Genomic DNA, 20,566 nt, shown 5'->3' with positions numbered 1-20,566 from the left:
TTTCTCTTGAAACAGGTACCAACCTTTCTGTCAACATCGAGTCACTGCGAGGATGAAGATATTTAGCTGTGGATGAAAAGTACTAGATGTGAATGGTGGACATTCTGGAGGAGAATAAATTATAAAATTTAAACATATAACTAGATTTATGCAAACATTCAACTTCACAAGCCAAAAAGCAATGACCATTCATTTACATTGCCAGCAGTCAAACGCGTCTGTGCGTTAGTCAATAACTAGAAATACGGCTGTTCCTTGGAAAGACAGGCCACAAGGTATTTTACTCCAAGCTCATCTCCACTTGAAAACTTAACTGGCACCCTCTTCTCACTGTTTATTCAGTTTTCCACACACTTCAGAACGTTGATGTTTGTGTTTTTGAAGAACATGGCAACATACCACAAAGCAAAGACAACCTGTACAAGGTAAACTTGACTCTGTGCAAACTTGCTAAACCACTGAGTCAACTTAGACAGATGACTTAGAAAGGTAAACTTGTGGCTTTACATGCGCAGTGGAAAGCCTGAGCCTCCAAGAATGCATATTGGAAATTCCAGGGCATGCTATGCATGATGATCGGAAAATCAAGGCACAGCATGTACACAAGTTTGCACAATATTACCCACGGTAGTACCAAGGCAGAAATGTACCCTTATAATAACCAAATAATCTTTCTTTATTAAAAAAAAAGTGAGATATTGTATTTTGGTAAGAAAAATAAGGAGGTCACAGATTACTTAGAAAATAAGAATCTAAGATGGGTAGAGGAGCAAAGAGATGTGTGAGTTCAAATACCCAAATCACAAAAGGTTGTGACGCAGGTCAACAAGGCTATGAGAAAGCAAACCAAACACTAGGATTTATTTCTAGAGGGATAGAATTGAAAAGGAGAGAGAGATTATGCTAAATTTATATCAAATGTTGGTTAGACTATGCTTGGAGTACTGCGTATAGTTCTTGGTGCCACTTTATTAAAAAGGATATAGAGACACTGGAGAGAGTGCAAAAGAAAATTTACAAGGATGATACCAGAGCTGTGAAGTTATACCTATCAGCAAAGGATAAACAAACTGGGTCACTTTTCTCTTGAAAAACGAAGGCTCAAGGGTGACCATTTTAGGGGAGGTAGGCTTGGGGCCCAGCAAGACTGCCCATCCCCAAAAGGCTCGAAAGCCTAGTTAAGGGCACTGACAGGAAGCCAACTGAGATTTTCTAGTCGCCCTCCAGTTTCCTGACGCGAAGGGAGGCAGTTCAACTGCCTGGAGGCAGGCAGCCAGTGGCAGACCAGGGTTCCAGTGCTCCAGGCAGGCACACATACCCTCCCTGCCTGCCAAAGGCCAACCTGTAGAGGGATTTCCACCCCACCCCCAGGTGGCCTGTCTACTTTTTCTGGTTTTTATTTACATTTTTAAAAATGTTGGTGAGAGGGCACTTCCATGTTGAAGCACCCTCTCAGTTACTTATCTACTGCAGCCAGCTGCTCCTCTGAAGCCAGAAGGCCTCCGATTGGCCCGCCAGCTTTGAGAGCCTGCCTGACACCCTTAAATGGATAGGGGACCTGTCTCCAAGCCAATTAAGAGGGTGCCTCCATAAAGATCCTAGGTCAGTGACTGTTTTGCCTCGGAGGCAGATTTGGGACCCAGAAACAATCCCGGCTCCTGTTTCCTGCCTCCAAAGTGAAAATTCAGCCCAGCGTGTTTCCACTGTTGGGGAAGAGCAAAGCTCAAGGCCATCAATATAAGGTTGTCACCAAATGATCAAAATAAGAGAATTCAGAAGAATCTTCTTTATCCACAGAGTGGTAAGAATGTTGAGCTTACTACCAGAGAGAGTAGTTAAGGGGAGACTAGATAAGCATATGAGAGAGAAGGGAATAGAGGGTTATGCAGTTCAAGTTACACTAGGAAGAATGGGAGGCGGTTCGAGTGGCGCATTAATGCTAAATGGACTAGTTGACCTGAATGGCCTGTTTCTATGCTGCATATTCTATGTAACTCTACATAATTCTATGAAGTCTTTTCCTCCCCATTTCCAAAATATAACGGGTAGAGGAAATATAAATTATATGTTGAATAATGTATATTAAATTATGTTCTGTGAATAAAAATCATGCAAAACATCTGTTCTCTAAATATACATTATTCCCACCTCCCTTGAATGCTTAGGGGATAGAGGCAACACCCAATATATTACCAAGATATACAGAGCAAAGGATTTCAAATTAAACCTTTAATCCATCTGAATTTAGATGATCTTAGTCTAGGAAGCAGTTGTGGTGTCACAACATGCCTCAAGGCTGTTGGCTGGGCAGAAAGAAAAATAAACAAGCCAAATTCCTGTTGATCATTTGCCAATGACTCATGCTGACAGGTTTGCGTGTGTCAAATGACAGGTGAGGACAGATTAGACCCTAGTTGAGATAGCTAGAATGGATCAACAGAAATCTCACTAATCAAGCTCACGTGAAGAACTGCTGGGCATCATCATCCTGGGGTCAGATTCCATATTTAGCCTAAGAAATACAGCTCTCTTTCCCCTGCTCATCTCAACCCTTCTATGGTTCTGTCAAACTGTGTTTCTGACATTCGGCATTGGATAAGCCCCCAGCTAAACATTGTGAAGCTATCATCTTCAATCCCTGAAATAAAAATAATCTCATCACCAATTCCATCCGCTTCCCCAGCCATTTTCTCAGACTGAACCAGACTGTTTGCAACCTTGGCATCCCATTTGATCCTAAATTTAGAATTTCCGACTCCTAAGCCTTCCATGACAAATATCGTCTATTTCTATTCTGTAACATGTACTTCCACCATCATCCATGCACCTGTCACTCCAGACTTGCTTATTCCAGTGTTTATTTGACTAGCGACCCCATCCTTCACCATCCATAAACTTCAGCTCATCCAAAACTCTGCTGCACATAACATACTGTATAACAAGGTTTGGGTCAACCCTCCAAATATCTCCTTTCTTAGCTCAGCGTCCTTTTTTGATCATACCTTTGTAAAATGCTTTGGGACATTAAGGCAGTATAAAAATGCAAGTTAATAAAAGCAAAATACTGTGGATGCTGGAAATCTGAAATGAAAACAGAAAGTGCTGGAAATACTCAGCAGGTCTGACAGCATCTGTGGAGAGAGAGAAGCAGTTAACTTTCTAGTCGGTATGCCTCTTCTGAGGAAGAGACATATCTGACTTGAAACATTAGCTCTGCTTCTCTCCTCACAGATGCTGCCAGACCTGAGTATTTCCAGTACTTTGTTTTATTAAAAATGCAAGTTGCTGCTCATTGCAACAGGTTGCTGATGGCTGCTGCAGCTGCAGAATGTGGTCCAACAGCAGTTAAAATCTTCAGGAGAATAGCGGAGGAAAGTATACTTACTTTTAAGCTATACTTCATTTTGATATAAAGTCAGGTTCAGGATACAAATGTTTAATTCCGAGAGTTCCAGCATACTTTTATGACTTGATAGCAAAAACGCTAAAACCACTATAATCAAGGGCAGCTAGGAATTTGATGAATCTCCCCACCCGTGAAGAAAAATGGATTTGCCATTAAAAGCAATGATGCATATTAGTTTGTGCATTCCAACATTTCCAGAGAAATTTGCACCGGGAAGTGGCTTTGTTGTCATCTTAACTGAAAAGGCAATGTAGGTGCCATTGGTGGTTCCTGATTTGAGGTGGCAAATTTTATTACTAGCCAATGAGCCAATCCTTAAAACAGAGAGCTAGGAGAAAGGCAGAGAATAAACTTTGTTTATCCTCTCTCTTTTTCTCTCCCTCTGGGTTCTGAAAAGGGGCATAGACTGAACTGGAACCCTACTTTCCTATCCCTTAGATGCTGTCTGACCTCGTGTTTTCAGCATTTTCTGCTTCTATTAATATTTTGGAAAGTCAGTCAGTCAGTCAGATCTCACTTTAAGCAATCCAGGCTAAGAGAAGAACAGACATGTTCTTTGAGAGGTTAGTGTTGGCTAGTTACAGGAATTGCTCGCATGTCAAGGGACTAGCCCATTAATATGCATATTTTGTTATTTTGTATCACTCCTCATAACATGAAAAATAAGTTGAATATGATTTCAATGAAATTCAATCACATATTTCATGTAAAATAAAACAGTTTGTCAGTTTACAGTTGATCTCATCTTACTACAGTGCTCATCAGTCTGCTGACAAAAAGCAGGAAAAATAAGTGCACCGAGGCACATGTGCAATCACAGAATACAACAATCACAATATCTAATCCTATTATACAGTCCCTTTCTATCAAAAGGAGATTTCATCAACTTAGTGCACAGCACTATCATTTTTCATTTGATTAATAAGCTATTAGACATAACTAAGATTGTTAGAAATTAAGCCTGCATATGTTGAGCTTTAAAGGTTTTAAACAGTTCTGTAATAATTGTTCTTAACATCTAGGGTTGGTCCAAAATTTGCAATACAGATGCACTGCTCTAATAATTGAAATGCCATTGCTAAGGGTCATAAGTTCAAATCTCAGTTTCGGTCATATAAATTAGCTTACTCTTGCTTCATAAAATCACCTTGGAAAAACTGCAAAACCCCTTTTTTCAAAAGGAAGCTTACCATTTTATGTTTATTTTATGCCACAGACAAATATAACTTATATTTACACAGTGCCTTTAACATCACAAAGCGTCCCAAGGTGCTTCACAGTGGCGCAGTGGTTAGCACCGCAGCCTCACAGCTCCAGCGACCCGGGTTCAATTCCGGGTCCTGCCTGTGTGGAGTTTGCAAGTTCTCCCTGTGTCTGCGTGGGTTTTCTCCGGGTGCTCCGGTTTCCTCCCACATGCCAAAGACTTGCAGGTTGATAGGTAAATTGGCCTTTATAAATTGCCCCTAGTATAGGTAGGTGGTAGGGAAATATAGGGACAGGTGGGGATGTGGTAGGAATATGGGATTAGTGTAGGATTAGTATAAAATGGGTGGTTGATGGTCGGCACAGACTCGGTGGGCCGAAGGGCCTGTTTCAGTGCTGTATCTCTAAACTAAACTAAAACATGACACCAAACCACACATGGAGATATTGGGTCAGATGACCAAAAGTTTGGTCAAAGACATAGGTTTTAAGAAGTGTCTTAAAGGAGGAAAGCAAGGTAGAGAGGCAGAGAAGGAATTCCAGAGCTTAGGGCCTAGGCAGCTGAAAGTATGGCCACCAATGATAGAGCGATTAATAAAGGGGATGTTCAGAGGCCAGAATCAGATGAGTGCAGATTTCTTGGAGGGTTGTGGGGCTGGAGGAAATTCCACAGCTGAAGAGGGGATAAGACGTGGACAGATTTGAAAACAAGGACGAGAATTTTAAAATCAAGACTTTACTTGACCGGGAGCCAATGTAGGTCAGCAAGCACAGGGGTGATAGGGGAACAGGACTTGTGAGTTAAGACATGGGCAGCAGTGTTTTAGATGTCCTCAAGTTTATTCAGGGTGGAAGATGGGAGGTTGGCCAGAAATGCATTAGAATAGACAAGTCTAGAGGTAACAAAGGCATGAATGAAAGTTTCAGCAGCAGGTGAGCTGAAGCAAGGGCGAAGTTACGCAGATGGAAATAGGCGGTCTTAGTGATGGCGCAGATATGTGGTCAGAAGCTCATCTCAGGATCAAATATGACACCAAGATTGCAAAAAGAATGGTTTCGTCTCTGACTGTTTCCAGGGAGAAGGATGGAGTCAGTAGTTAGGGAATGGAGTTTGGACCGAGGAAAACAATGGCTTCAGTCTTTCCAATAATTAATTAATTTCTGCTCATCCAGTTCTGGATGTTGGATAAGCAGTCTGATAAAATACCAGTAGAGGAGTCAAGAGGAGTGGTGGTGAGGTAGATCTGAGTGTCATCAGGATACATGATGAAAACTAATGTAGTGCTTTTGGATATTGTCACCGAGGGGCAGCGTGCAGACGAGAAACAGGAGGGGGCCAAGGATAGATCCTTGGGGGGCACCAGAGGTAAGAATGCATGGAGTGGGAAGAGAAGCCATTGCAAGTGATACTTTGGCTACAATTAGATAGATACAAATGGAACCAGGTGAGAGCAGTCGTACCCAGCTGGACGACAGTGGAGAGGCATTGGAGGAGCATGTTGTGTTATTATCTCATCTCATGTTGTAGCAGCTTTGTTCAAGACTAATATAATTCTGAGTGGTAAACAAGGTTAGAGGAAACTAATCATTGGCATAAACTGTAATTAGAAATTGAATGCAATAATCCCCACAAAATGATGGAACCAGGCTGTTGTTTTAATGTGTTTACAAACTTTGTAAAAGTTAAATGTAATTTTCATCTAATATAGGAATCAAATTAAAGTCTTAAGCACAAGGCACTTCCTCTTTGAACAAACAGTTCAATTATATAAGAAAACTATGTATTAATCAGGAGCTGGGTAACTTTAATGTCACAGCCACACAACTGGGACATAGATTCTGTTCCTATAGCTTGATCTGCAGACGTTTTTCTTGGCAAGACTTCCTTAACTTGTCAAAACTGGTAAATGCTTTACACAAAAACATAATGGTCAACCAATCATTTGTAGACAGACAATAAGATCTCCATCCTGATAATCAATTTCACAGCAATTTAATTACTAAAATGCAAGCATGATACTAAAGGAAAATTAGCTAACTGTTTGCCAAGTAGGAAAATAATTTTGTTGTTTGAACAATCCTGATGTAACAATAAGGAAGTATAACTAAGATCAAACTACTTCACCAGGTAACAATCCCATTCTATGTGCATTCAAATCCAGTCAAAAGTAAGATTGAGAAACAATTAAGTAAAGGGAGGGAAAACCAGTTTTTACTTGTGCTCCAAAGCAGTTTTAGAACAACTCTTAGGGATGGTGAAGCACTACATTGAAGGATTAATACATGGAAATACAGAGAACTGGGTTATTGATTCTCTCTTGTAATTTCCCCTATATCAGAGTTTCTGATGTTAAGGTTTAGTGGAAGGAGAAGGGGAAAGACAAATGTTTAATAGACAGTTCTTTCATCCTGTGCTTGAGTTGGAATCCAGCTCAAGTTTACGGGATGAAAATCTTCTCTCTACTGATATGTAAATGCTCTAACATTAAACCCATTGTCTAGCTGGCAAAAACCCACAGTACACAACTAACTCTAATCTGGCACTAAATGGGCATTAAACTAGCAACCTCACTCAGACTTCATGGATGGCTGATGTGTAAATTGGAAATGCCATTTGAGAACCAAAGGATGAGAATTTAGGGCTGGGATTAAGGCAAATTGTCAAACAGAGCAAAGCAAGCTTTATTTTTTTTTAATTCATTCATCGGATGTGGGCGTCGCTGGCTAGACCAGCATTTAGTCATAGAGTCAGAGAGAAATACAGCACTGAAACAGGCCCTTTGGCCCACTGAGTCTGTGCCGACCAACAACCACCCATTTATATTAATCCTACATTAATCCCATATTCCTTACCACATCCCCACCATTCTCCTACCTACACTACGGGCAATTTACAATGGCCAATTTACCTATCAACCTGCAAGTCTTTGGCTGTGGGAGGAAACCGGAGCACCTGGCGGAAACCCATACGGTCACAGGGAGAACTTGCAAACTCTGCACAGGCTGTACCCAGAACCGAACCCGAGTCGCTGGAGCTGTGAGGCTGCGGTGCTAACCACTGCGCCACCCAGGTCTGGTGAGCCGCCTTCTTAAACCACTGCAGTCCATTTGAGGTAGGTACACCCACAGTACTGTTAGGAAGAGAGTTCTAGGATTTTGACCCAGCGACAGAGAAGGAACGGCAATATAGTTCCAAGTCAGGATGGTGTATGGCTTCAAGCGGAACTTGCAGGTGGTGGTGTTCCCATGCAGCTGCTGCCCTTGTCCTTCTAGGTGGTAGAGGTCGCGGGTTTGAAAGGTGCTGTCTAAGGAGCCTTGGTACATTGCTGCAGTGCATCTTGTAGATGGTACACACTGCTGCCACTGTGCATCAGTGGTGGAGGGAGTGAATGTTTCTGAATGGGGTGCCAATCAAGCAGGCTGCTTTGTCCTGAATGGTGTTGCGCTTTTTGAGTGTTGTTGGAGCTGCACCCATCCAGGCAAGTGGAGAGTATTCCATCGCACTCCTGACTTGTGCCTTGTAGATGATGGACAGACTTTGGGGAGTCAGGAGGTGAATTACTCGCAGCAGGATTCCTAGCCTCTGACTTGCTCTTGTAGCCATGGTAATTATATGGCTACTCCAGTTCAGTTTCTGTTTAATGGTAACCCCCAGGATGTTGATAGTGGGGGATTCAGCGATCGCAATACCAACAAATGTCAAGGAGAGATGGTTAGATTCTCTCTTGCTGGACATAGTCATTGCCTGGCACTTGTGTGGTGCAAATGTTACTTGCCACTTATCATCCCAAGCCTGGATATTGTCCAGGTCTTGCTGCATTTCTACATGGACTGCTTCAGTATCTGAGTCGTCACGAATGGTGCTGAACATTATGCAATCGTCAGTGAACATCTGCACCAAGCTTGGTCTCTACATGACCTAGAGTGCATACTGTTGACAAAAGTGAGATGGTAGCTCATTTGTGTACATGTGGATATCATTTTAACAATGGCAATAAATTTTTGGGAAAACCATCCTTTGTCACATCTCCTAACTGCAGTTTCACTATGGTGCAAGCTAAGGCTTGAAAACAGGTTGAGCATTTTCCTAAATGCAGCATGTTACAAGACAGCTGTGGAAAGAAAAAATGTATTGTTCTAAACTTCAGACCTATTTCTAAATTAAGTTGTGGAAAATATCCAAATGATATTTTCAATGATAGTTCTGGAACTTTTCCTTCTACTAAACATGAACATTGGCCATTTGACACATTCCAATGTTTATGCAATGGCTACACAGATGTTAAAGAAACCTGATGAGCAGCAGTGTCTGAGCTACAATCAACGTCAGTAACAACTCACAATTGTATCGGCAGAAGGTACTAATGACTCTTTTTCAATGGTAACTCACAAAATTAACAAGCTAACCGAATACAATGTAGGCCTGGTGAAAATATTACTGCACGTCCTCCATTTAAAACATACCCACCTTCTGCACCCAGCGACAGGTCATCCTCAAAGCTACATCCATTCTTTGTAACTGCACCTGTTGGGACAGTCACAAGCTTAAGTCAGCGGAAACCTTTCATGTTTACCCTTCATTTCTCAAAATGCCTTTGCTTATATCAAAATTGTTCTACACAAGTTACATTTTTAAGCTTTGACTCTGAAAATAAAATCACAAAAACAAAAAAAGTCATGCTCATTAAATGTCCATAAACCGAACACCTTTTCTAGCAATCCAAAGCAATATCCATTGGGAAGAACAAACTTACCCTTCAATGGTAGATGGCTTTGTTCATCCAAATATGCCCCTAATGGTGTTCTGCAAGTGTTGAATAAAAGTTTAATAAACAAGTTTGTCGTTTAACGTGTATTAGTGCATACTCTGCCAGAAACAAAGACGAGCAGATATAAGCATAATTACCATACCAACAGCTTCTACTTTATAATTAAGAAACAGCTTTGGAAGAGGATAGGATACCAGGATAAGTATATAATTAGCTAACTAAAGCTCCTATCAGTGGGTTTTTTTTTATAAGCAGTAAATTTGCCACCAACTATGACACACACCTGTTGCCTTAAAAATTGTTCACTTTATTTAAACCAAGCATTATAACAGTGATAACATTTCAAAAGCATTTAATTGTAAGGCACTTTCAGACATCCTAAGGTCATGAAAGGTACAATATAAATGCAAGTCTCTCTTTCCTTTCAAAAATATGGAGCAATAAAAAGCTGCTGAATAATGGAATGCTTCTGTATTGTGCTACACCAGATGACAACACAGCAGCCTGCTCATGCACCAATGCAGCACTTTTAATGGAGCAAGAATTGTGACAATAACTTGGGAGGAGCTAAAATATATGGTTTCTGCTCTGCATTGCAGCCATGTCATTGCAAAGAAAACTACATGATAGTTCCCTGCAATCAAGGCAATGCCACTTGAAATTTTCCTCATTTCCTACCAACTGTATAGTGCACACCAGAGATAATCCTAGTCATCCTTTAATACAGGAGCCAAGTCCGTAATTAACCATATTCTATGGGATATTTTATAGTTATTTCTATGCTAGCCTGGTTGGTTTCTATTGCACAATTGACACAAAAATAGTTGAATTATTGTATGATAACTGTTCAAACAATATTTCCTGTGTAATATTCCACAAGCAGCCAGACATTACTGGAAAGATTACAAATTTTTACTAAATTATGTTATTCCACCTAGTCAAAAATTGAGCTTTAAATGAGCACATTATGAGATATATACCTTTTTTGTATTCAGAAGGAAGTTTTTTGGTTCAGTACCCCACAACTTAGCATCTTTATCCAAAAATAATTGATGTTTGGGTAACCAAAGTTTGCAATGTGAAAATGGTCACCATCTAAATATTTTGTTTTAGGAAAGTGTATGAAATTCAGAAATTAGTTTATAGTATCTTGTTAATCTTAATACAATACTGTCCTTTGGAGAAGGGTAAAAGGCAAAGGCCAATACATTGCTGTACATTTTCATGTCTCTGTTGCCTACTGTAAAATAACATTAGGGTTTTAAGATGCATGCTGTTAAAAAAAAACTTGCATTTATGTAGCGCCTTTCACAACACAGCCAATGAAATATTCACTGTTGTAAAAAATACGGCAGACAATTTGCACACAGCACTGTCTCACAAACAGCAACGTAATAAATGATTAGTTATTCTGTTTTAAGCATAAACTGAGGGACAAATGTTGGCCAGTACACAAGAACCCCCTTGCTCTACTATGCATAGTGCCATGAATACTTTACGTCCCGAGAGGGCAGATGGGGCCTCGCTTTAACTTCTCATCTGAAAGAAGGCACCTCTGACCTCTGGAGAGAGACTTAAACCTACAATCTTCTGACTCAGAGGAAAGAATGCTACCACTGAGAAAAAGCTGAGTGCTCATTGGCAAAAGCTTTATGGGAAACAGCAAATGACAGCCAAAAGTTCTTCATATTTTCCAGTGTTTTAAAAAGGAGGCATAATGCAGATTACCTCCACTTATTTCACCTTCAACAAGCATGCCAACCTGAACAGTGATTATACTACTTAAAAGATGAACATCGTTGTACATGTAGTAGTTCTGAAATGAGTAAATTACTGCTAGTAGGTATTCTGATCTTGTGGATCACAAGCTTTTACATAGAGATTTATAATTTTAACAGCAAATTGTTTTCATTCTGAGCACAAGTACATTTGCAGAGTGTAACTAAATATTTTCTACCAATTAAGTGCTATTTCTAGAGAAAAAGCATTTATACAGCCTGAATTTTTTTTTATTGTCTACATAAATCCATCGCTTTTGCCATACATCTCAAATTTCATCCAACAAAATCCTGATAGTGTTTTTGATTCTCTCAGGTTCATCAGGAAACTCACATTTTACTTCTAAGTGTCTCCCTCACAGACTTCTTTCTAAATTGTTAAGTGGCCAATCTCACATTTATAAATATCCTTTGGTGCACCACAAGCAATGTCACAGAAAACCCACTAGTATAACACAAACAACCATATATGCAAATTTTCAATAAGTGTGTAATAATGCTAATTTGTGTCATATGAATACTGTTGTACCAATGTAACCTTAACTTGTATTCAAGATGGAGCAAATGACTGGACCTCAAAAAAGTGTAATTGATGGCTGAGGAATTACTATTACAAAACCGTTTTGTGCAGAAAGTCAGTACCATTTTAAAAAGTATTTCCCATGTACAAATGCTAACAGGTTTCTTATTTCCCTGCTTAAACAAAAATTGAAATATTAAACTTGCTACAACCCTTTTACCTCCCAAATTAATTTTACAAATGTTCTTCCTTGAATCATGTGACATGCAACTTCCAAAGAAAATAACAAATACTTGGATTAGTTAACTGAAAGGTTGGATATTACATGATTGGAAGGTTCAGGATTTTTTTTAAAAAATTGAATTCCCAGAAATTATTTCAACTTACATTTTTAACAACATTAGAGGGTTTGGTTTAGGTGCACTAGAAGCATTTGTACATTAGGTATATGATGAGACAATGAAATGTTTAGAGATTGATAATGCAAGTGGCCACTGGCTTGTAATGTAGTATATCTGAATCAATTTTAGGCAGAAACATGTTAATTCTCAGGCAAAACAATTAAACAATTTATCAGAAAAGGGATGGGGTGGGGGAGAGGGGGAGCCCAGATGGACAAAAAGCTTAGGGCTAGTCTTCCTGCAGGACTGCACCTTCTGTTGCAGCCATTTATAGAATATTAATAGCTGCTGTGAAGAAGTCCATAGGAAAGACCAACCTTTCTACTTTGCTTGCTGGAAGAGCAAGAAGCCAGACAGTGGGTTGATTGAAATAAATATTTGAGTGGATAAAGGGAAAGGCAAGTTGAGGGTAGTACTTCTTTTTTGTAATAAAACACACAAGAATTTTATTTACAATTCTTGTAAGTCTGTCACTTGTGAATTTCCTGCTAGATCATTCCACTGAAGTCACTGATGAGGAGTGTGTCTGGTGCATCTTGGAGCAGTTCCATAAGCAAATGGTTGTGCAGGAGGACGAGGCCTTCACTGCTGACTATGTAGCCACTCTGGGTCACTCGCCAGTGACATCGCTAGTCTTGAGGGTCTCCTAATGTCACTAATAATGATTTTAGAAATACAATAAATTCTCAAGTACTTTTGCTATAAAATGTACAGTACTCTTCTTAGACCTACATTTCCCCTTAAGTAAAACTATACATCAAGTCATTTTGAAGGCTCAAAGAAAACTAAACATAAATGAAACTTTGTTACAGAGAGACCAATTGTATAAGCAAACCACATGATCCTATCTTTTCTTGGAACGGATCTAAAATCCTCAGGGTAGAAGAATTGCATATTATACTACATTTCAGATAACTGCCCTGACCCTAAAACCCATTTGCTTATTTCTGAATAGTCTTTGTACCGTGGTCTAAAAAATGGAACAGCAGAAATATGGAAAGGCATTTGTGCTAAAAAGAAAACACCAGATTAATTCAAATCAGTGTTAATTGTTTGGTGTGCATTCATGTTTAAATTTTGAATATTAAGACAGAGTAATGAGAAAATGACAACAGAATAAAGCTGCCACAATTGCTATACCTTTCTGTATTATGAATTTTAGTTTATATTAAACATGTATTTCTTTTTTTAAAAAAAAGAGAGTTCACCATATATTCCTCCAACAGAAACAACTTACCCACAATCTTGAAGCCAAATTTCAATCTTCTTATTTGAAATGCCATTTTCTGTCAAAAGATATCAGTTTATGTGTTAATGTGTTATCATTTTACATTTAATTAACAAGGTATCATCCAGAACTAAAATGGTTAGAAATTGAAGCCTTCAAAAACAAAAGAAATCAGACTGAATATGTATGTGGGGCTTTAAAAGATCTTGAACAGTTTTTTTTTAATGACATGGTAACCACCAGGAGTTAACATGCTGCTTTTCAATATGCACAGAATATTCAAAGTTCCAGCAAATATGAATTGCAGCTGCAGACTGAGTTATGAGTCCAGTGGTTTCACCAGATCACTATATCTTAGGAACATCCTCAAAGGCCAAATGCAGCAGCAAGATGCAGAACAAGTTAACTTAGCTACTTCAGCAAATCTTCTTGATTTTTTTTGCAAACAAACTGTACTGAAATTTAGAATGACGGTCAGCTAAATCATTTCCTTTATTAATCTACCACACTTTCAAAAAATCACTTATTTAGTTATTGTATTTATGAAGAGCAAACTCTTCTCATCTGATTATAAGCTATTTGGTTTACAGCATTAGAATCACTCTGCTGTGCAAAAACACTATTAGAATTTGGAGAGTATCTTGCCCCACCACTTACAATTGGGACAAGAAATATTTACATGCAAGAAAAGATTCCAGAAGATATCTCAGAAAATTAACAGTTTCAGAGTGAAGAATGGAGTGAAGGAGGGTTGTGTCCTAGCCTCCTCACTCTGTTTGACATCTTCTTCCCCATGTTCCTGACCTTTACCTTCCTTACAGATATGGAAGGAGTCTACTTGCACACTAGGTCAGAAGGTGAGCCCTACAATCTATCAAGGCTGAAAGTGAAGACAAAAACACATCACATCCTGATCAGAGAATTCCCCTACGCTGATGATGCTGTGCTAGTCGCCCAGACAGAACCTCAGCTACAAAGACTTATGGACTGTCTCTCCCGTGCCTATAACTTGTTCTCCTTGGCTATAAGGGTCAAGAAAACCATGGTCATGGGACAAGGTGTTGAATCTCCACCCCACTGGAAGTGGTTCGCAAATTCTGCTACCTTGGGTTCACAGTGACAGGCAATCTGCCCTTGGTGCAGAGCACGATACACACATAGGGAAAGCAGCTACCACTTTTGGCCAACTCGCGAAATGCACATGGTATAACACCAAATGACCTGCAGGACCAAGCTGATGGTTTTTAGGCCTGTGTTCTCAGCACCTTGCTATGTGACTGTGAAACATGGGAAAATTACAGCTACCAGGAAAAGCAGCTCAATAATTTTCATCTCTGCTGTCTGCGGCACATTATGGGTACACACAGGCAGGAAAAAAAAAAATCACAAATGCAGCAGCCCTCTCAAAGGCAGAGCTCCCAAGTGTGTTGGCACTAAGCAAACAGAGGCGGCTTCAGTGGATCGGACACGTCTGCAGGATGGAAGACGGTCACATACGCAAGGATCTGCCGTATGGTGACGTAGCTGGGGCCAGACGACCAGCTCCTCTTCAAGGAAGCTTGTAAGCATGACATGACGGCCCTAAATGTTGACTATTGGACCTGGGAGTCACTAACTGGTGAAAGAGGGAAATGGCAACACATCCTGTGGACTGGTGTACACCATCATGACGACCAGTTGCTACAGGTGTCCATATCAAAAGCAACAACTCACAGCATCACTTGGCAGCTTCACATGCAGCACTTATGGCAGAACCTGTCTCACAAGGATTGGCCTTCACAGCCATCAAAGTTGCACCAAGAGAAGACACACCACCTAAATGGATTGTTTGCTACATCATCTTTCACAGATCGAAGGATGCCAATCCAACCCAACACTGAAAGGATTTTAACCTCACAATCGTCTCATTGGGGAAGGAGTGGAATGGGTGAACCAGAATCAAAAGAAGACATTGTTAGGTCAGATGGCAACAACTCCTTTTGGCATATGGAGATGAAACACATGAGAAATAGATGATCAAGGACAGATCCTTGGGAGGTACCAGAGATATATGGATGCACGAGTGGGAGGAGAAGCCATTGCAGGTGATTCTCTGGCTATGATTAGATGGATAAGGATGGAACCAAGTGAGTGCAGTCCCACCCAGTTGGGTCTTGGAGGGAGATGATATGATCAACCATGTCAAAGTATGCAGATAGGTCAAGAAGGACAAAGAGCTTACTTTTGTCAGTCACATAGGATGTCATGTGAGTTTGGTAAGAGTCATGTGATCTAGGGCAAAAATAGTGCTGGTGACAGATACCATTTAAAAATGGCCATTCTGAGTACCATCACTGCAATTCACTATTGCCATCACAGATATTCTATCCTTACCTGGGACTCTTCATCTTAATAACATGCCTTTTCAGTAGACTTGACAAGCAACTTCCACTCAAACTCTCAGCTCTTCTTAGCATTTCCATTTTTAAAATAAACCAAAAGCCTGAAGGGGAGGTAACTTATGAAAATCCAGTAAAGGAGAACAAAAACAGAAGAGTGGAAGATGTCTGCTAAGGGCAGGAGTGAAGATCAGTTCCTTAGGGAAATTAATGGGAGGAGGAAAAAAAGGCAAAAGATATTTCCACAAACTTATATTGTCCAAATTTGAAATAATCACAATTAATTCTTTTTATAATTGTATATCTTAATTTAAAATGGCTTCCATTCTGAAAATGGCATTGGTTCTAAGTTAGCCAAAAAAATTGCTTTAGAACTATAAATGGCATTTAGGGAGTGATTTTTACTTCAAGATTGGGGTGGGGCAGGGAGAGTAAGATAGGCGTCAGACCCAAATCTGCCAATTTCCCGCCTGGTAGGTTACGTTAAAATCATCCTTTTAAAATGGTTCAGACATTATGGTGAAGAAATTAAGAATGCTAATAGAATTCAAGATCAGCAAAATACAAGCCTATCGAAGTAGTACAAGGCTTTGTACGCCTTAGTCAGGTAAATAGAATACCATATTCCTTTGTGATCTCAAAGACACCAGATGGGGTACAGAAATACTGCACTGAAGTTTTAATCTAGTTGATGTGCTCACGTGCCTGTGAACCCATAAGCTTTTGACTCAGACAGGAATGCTATCAATGAATCAACACTGAAGTTAAAAAAAAGTTGTCTTGTTTTACTGAAATCTTTTAAATGTATAGCCATTGTTTGCAATTTTTCTGCAAATAGACAAATCTGCCAACAAGATGCAAAGTGGGATCCTCCAGATGTACGAGGACCTAGTATTTGCCTCGAGTGTGCAATTCCTTCCCTGGAAGATACTTTTAATATTTGGCATGCTAACTACTCCTATTAAATGCAGAATAAACCACACTAAACTCAGACATGCAAACTGAAGATTATGCATATAACAATACAAAACAAGTTTAATATGTACAACTCAAAACAGAAAGGAAATATATTACAGCGCATTTTAAAATCCCTTATACCAGAGCAACATACATTAAGAATCACTTACCAAACAAATAATGACTCCTCACCAATAATATGACTGTTATACGGTTCTGAGCTTTATAAATCAGTTCTAGAGTAATTCATTAAGTCTTCAGGTCATGCAGCATCTGGCACAGGACAGTTTAATTTTGGCACTATGTTGAGTTTTACTTTACAGTGCTTTCACTAGGATATCAATAAAGTAAAATGGTGTGAAATTTTCATACTATGTTTTTCACAAATTAAGTGGGCAGTCACTGAGCTATACAATAATCAGCTGTACTTAAGTGTCTGAGCTACACTCGGTGGTACCCAGTTACAGGACTGTTACTGATAGTGATAGCGGGGGAAACAATTCGAGACTATGAAGAATTACACACAATATTAGTTTAAGTGAAATGTTGACACCAATTCAGTAAATGTCCTGACGACAACACTGCTCTCTGTACAAACATATAAGTGAGAAAACTGAATTATTTAGACTTTTCCAAATTGATGCTTTACCTTTTATTGCTTTATATGATTTGATTCTGCATCACAATTGCTGCTGTGCTGTCAGGCTGCTTATCGAATAGAGTTGTGAATAAGCCAAAACTGCCACCAGCTAAACATTGGAAAAATCTAATCCATCATCTTCTGCCCCTGCCATAATTTAAGCATTCTTGCCACTGACTCCACCCTTCCTTCCAACCACTGTGGCAGGCTGGACCAAACTGTCCGCAATCTCAATTTCTGATTTGACTGAGTTGTGCTTCTGGCTGCATATTCTCTCCATTACAAAGATTACCTAGTTCCATCCCCATATTACCTTCTTCTGCCTCTACCTCACCCCATTTACCTCAAATTTTCATCCAACCCTTTGTCACCTTTATTCCTGATTAAGCCAGTGATCTCCAGGCTGCCCTCTCACCCCAGTCTCTGTAAAATTCAGCTCATCCAATCTGTTCCTCATATCCTATTTCACACCAAGTCCTGTTTATTCTCAGTGGTGTACATTGGCTCCTGATCCCTTAAAGCTTGAAATTTTAAATTCTCCTTCTTGAGTTTAAATCTCTCCATGCCCTCATTTCTGCAGCATTACAAGCCCCGCATTCTCTGGACTCTATAGTCCTCTGACATCCCCTCCTATACCTTCAGTGCCATATTCTGGAATTCTCCCCCTTCAGTAACTCCTCCGATAGGAAAGCAGTCCACACCTGTATGCAGCAAGCCTAGACAACATTCAGGCTTGGGCTTATAAGTGGCAAGTAACATTCACACCACACTGTCAATTAATGTTGGTATTAGCACATTAGAGAGGGATGACCTAAGTTCAGGAAATCAGGACGTAGCAGTGGTTTGGGTAGAGATGAGAAATGATAAAGACAAGAAGTCACTTGTAGGAGAGGTGTGCAGGTGCTCTAACAGTAAACACAGTAGAGCAGCGTATAAAGGAAAAAATAATGGCAGCTTGTCAAAAAGGTATGGCGATAATCATGGGGGGTTTTAATCTACATATAGACTGGAAAAATCAGATAGGCAAAGATAGTCTAGACGAGGAGTTCATAGAATATTTTTGGGATAGCTTCTTAGAACAGCACATTCTAGAGCAAACCAGAGAGCAGGCTATACTAGACCTGGAATTGTGCAACAAGATAGGATTAATCGATGACCTCACAGGGAAGGCACCCCGAGGTATCAGTGATCATAATATGATTGAATTTTACATTCAGTTTGAGAGAGAAGAATAATGGGTCCAAGACTAGTACTTTACTATGAGGACATGAAAGAAGAGCTAGCTAAAGTTGAACTGGCAAATTAGTTTAAGGGATAGGTCAATTATCTTCTTTCTTTTCTTAGGCAGTTCCTCGGGAACGGGGATGACTTTCTCCAGGGTTGTGGGTCCTTAGGTGACTGAATAGTCCAATTCTGGATCCACACACTCTGCCACAGGCGGGGTAGGTGGCATTTGGTGAGGCCAGTGAATGGGATGCTCGAATTTCCGAGCGCTCCTTCCGCTGTTTGCACTTGGTCGCTGCCTGGGCATGTCGATGTTGTTCGAACTGGCTGGCACCTTCGCGGATGCGTCTCTTCAATTTTGGGTGGTCTTGGGCAAGAGATTCTCACAAATCAGTGGAGAAGTCACATTGTTTCAGGGAGGCTTCAAGGACATCCTTGTAGCGTTTCCTCTGCCCTCCTGGTAACCACTTGCCGTGGTGGAGCTCGGAGTAGAAAGTTTGTTTTGGGAGTCTTGTGTCAGGCATGCGGACGATGTGGCCCGCCCAACGCAACAAACTATCCATGACCAGTGTCACATTACTGGGGATGTTGGCCTGAGAGAGGACACTGATATTGGAGCACCTGTCCTGCCATTGAATTTGCACAATCTTGCGGAGGCACCGCTGGTGATGTCTCTCCGGGGCTTTGAGATGTCTGCTGTACAGTGTTGTCATGCAGGCTCCCACCTGCCAAGAATGAGGCACATATATTTCACCACATGGACATTAAATTTTAAAATTGTTGCTGGGAAGAAAAGAAGGCCTTGGCAACAATGGGTTGCCAAGCCCCTGGATGGAAAGACTTTTTTCTTGCATTCTAGCAGTGTTGGAACAAAGGAACCATTTCCTGTTCCCCAATACACAGAAGAAACCTGGTCAAACCAGTCAGTCACGTGACCATCTGCTGAGTAACTAGGGGAGTTTTAAATTGGAGAAGTAGTGTTTGAAAAAAAAAGCTCCTAGCCCCTGGATTGAGAACATCTCTCTCCTTTCTGCTTCCATCTCTTTCTCACGGAACTGAAAACCACTGAAGACATATGAACCCCAAGAGAGAAAAGTCTCCCACAGTGAACAAGGTTTAAGAAGAATACTGGGCCCGAACAAAAAGCAAGATATACCTTGAAGCAAGGACTTCAGCGGGCTCGAAGCGCAATAACAAAAACTCCTCTTCAGAGATTGCCTCAAACCTCTCTACTTTATTTTTGTTCTGCTCTTTTCTGTCTCTATTTCTCTGTACATATCGCATGTGCATGCTAGCGTGGGGCGCAGTGTGTATCCGTAGGCATTAAGTGAATTAGAATTTAAGTTTACGTTTTAATAACTTTCACTTTTCTTCTTTAAACCCAAGAAAGCCTGTTTGTGCTCATTTCTTTGCCTTATAATTGGAAAGTGGTAACAAGGATTCACCAAGGGGGGCTCAAAACTCTGTTTAAAATTAAATCCTGTTACAGTGAGACCAGGTGAAAGATAAAAGGGATCCCTAGATACCTTGCTCACCTAGTTGTAACAGTGTCCATGTTACTAACGCATACAGGAGGGCAGGTAACATTGTAGCACTGTAGACCATGAGCTTGGCGCCAGGTTTGAGGTCTTTGTCGTCAAACACTCTTTTCCTCAAACGGCCAAAGGCTGCGCTGACACACTGGAGGCGATGCAGAGTTTCATTGGTGATGTCTGCCCCTACTTAGAGGAGGCTCCCAAGGTATAAGAAGTGATCCACATTGTCCAGTGGTTCACTGTGGATCTTGATAGACGGGGTGGGGGGGGGGGGGGTGCGAGGGGGGGCAGTGTTGTGCTGCACACTCCTTTACCCGTCCCAAATTGTTCTACCAGCTTCTCTCCTCTTCCCTTCCCAACAAAACACTGCTCCCAATTTCTGTTCCCTTTTCTCAACCCTTCATTAATCTTTCACTGCCGTCCTCTTCCCAATTCCATGCGATTCCTATACATTTACTTCCTTACCTCTCTCCTTCATGGACAGCCATTCCCCTATCACTTTCCTCTTCAACACCATCCTTTCCACT

At 40.5% G+C, this 20,566-nt stretch overlaps 1 protein-coding gene across 5 annotated transcripts in view; it reads right to left on the bottom strand.

Annotated features, from left to right (window-relative positions):
* The window catches only part of itprid2 (ITPR interacting domain containing 2), a 203,544-nt gene that overhangs the window by 89,004 nt on the left and 93,974 nt on the right, over positions 1 to 20,566 (bottom strand). For all 5 annotated transcript variants that reach the window (XM_068035556.1, XM_068035555.1, XM_068035554.1 and 2 more), the window contains 4 exons: positions 13,315 to 13,363; positions 9,364 to 9,413; positions 9,078 to 9,134; positions 24 to 66 (listed from right to left, as the gene is read on the bottom strand). In XM_068035556.1, the coding sequence (XP_067891657.1) occupies positions 24 to 66; positions 9,078 to 9,134; positions 9,364 to 9,413; positions 13,315 to 13,363 (199 nt within the window). The remainder of the gene's footprint in view (positions 1 to 23; positions 67 to 9,077; positions 9,135 to 9,363; positions 9,414 to 13,314; positions 13,364 to 20,566) is intronic.

Source organism: Heterodontus francisci, chromosome 7 (assembly GCF_036365525.1).
Source record: "Heterodontus francisci isolate sHetFra1 chromosome 7, sHetFra1.hap1, whole genome shotgun sequence".
NCBI classification, from domain to species: domain Eukaryota; kingdom Metazoa; phylum Chordata; class Chondrichthyes; order Heterodontiformes; family Heterodontidae; genus Heterodontus; species Heterodontus francisci.
This window is presented reverse-complemented; position numbering and strand designations above follow the sequence as displayed.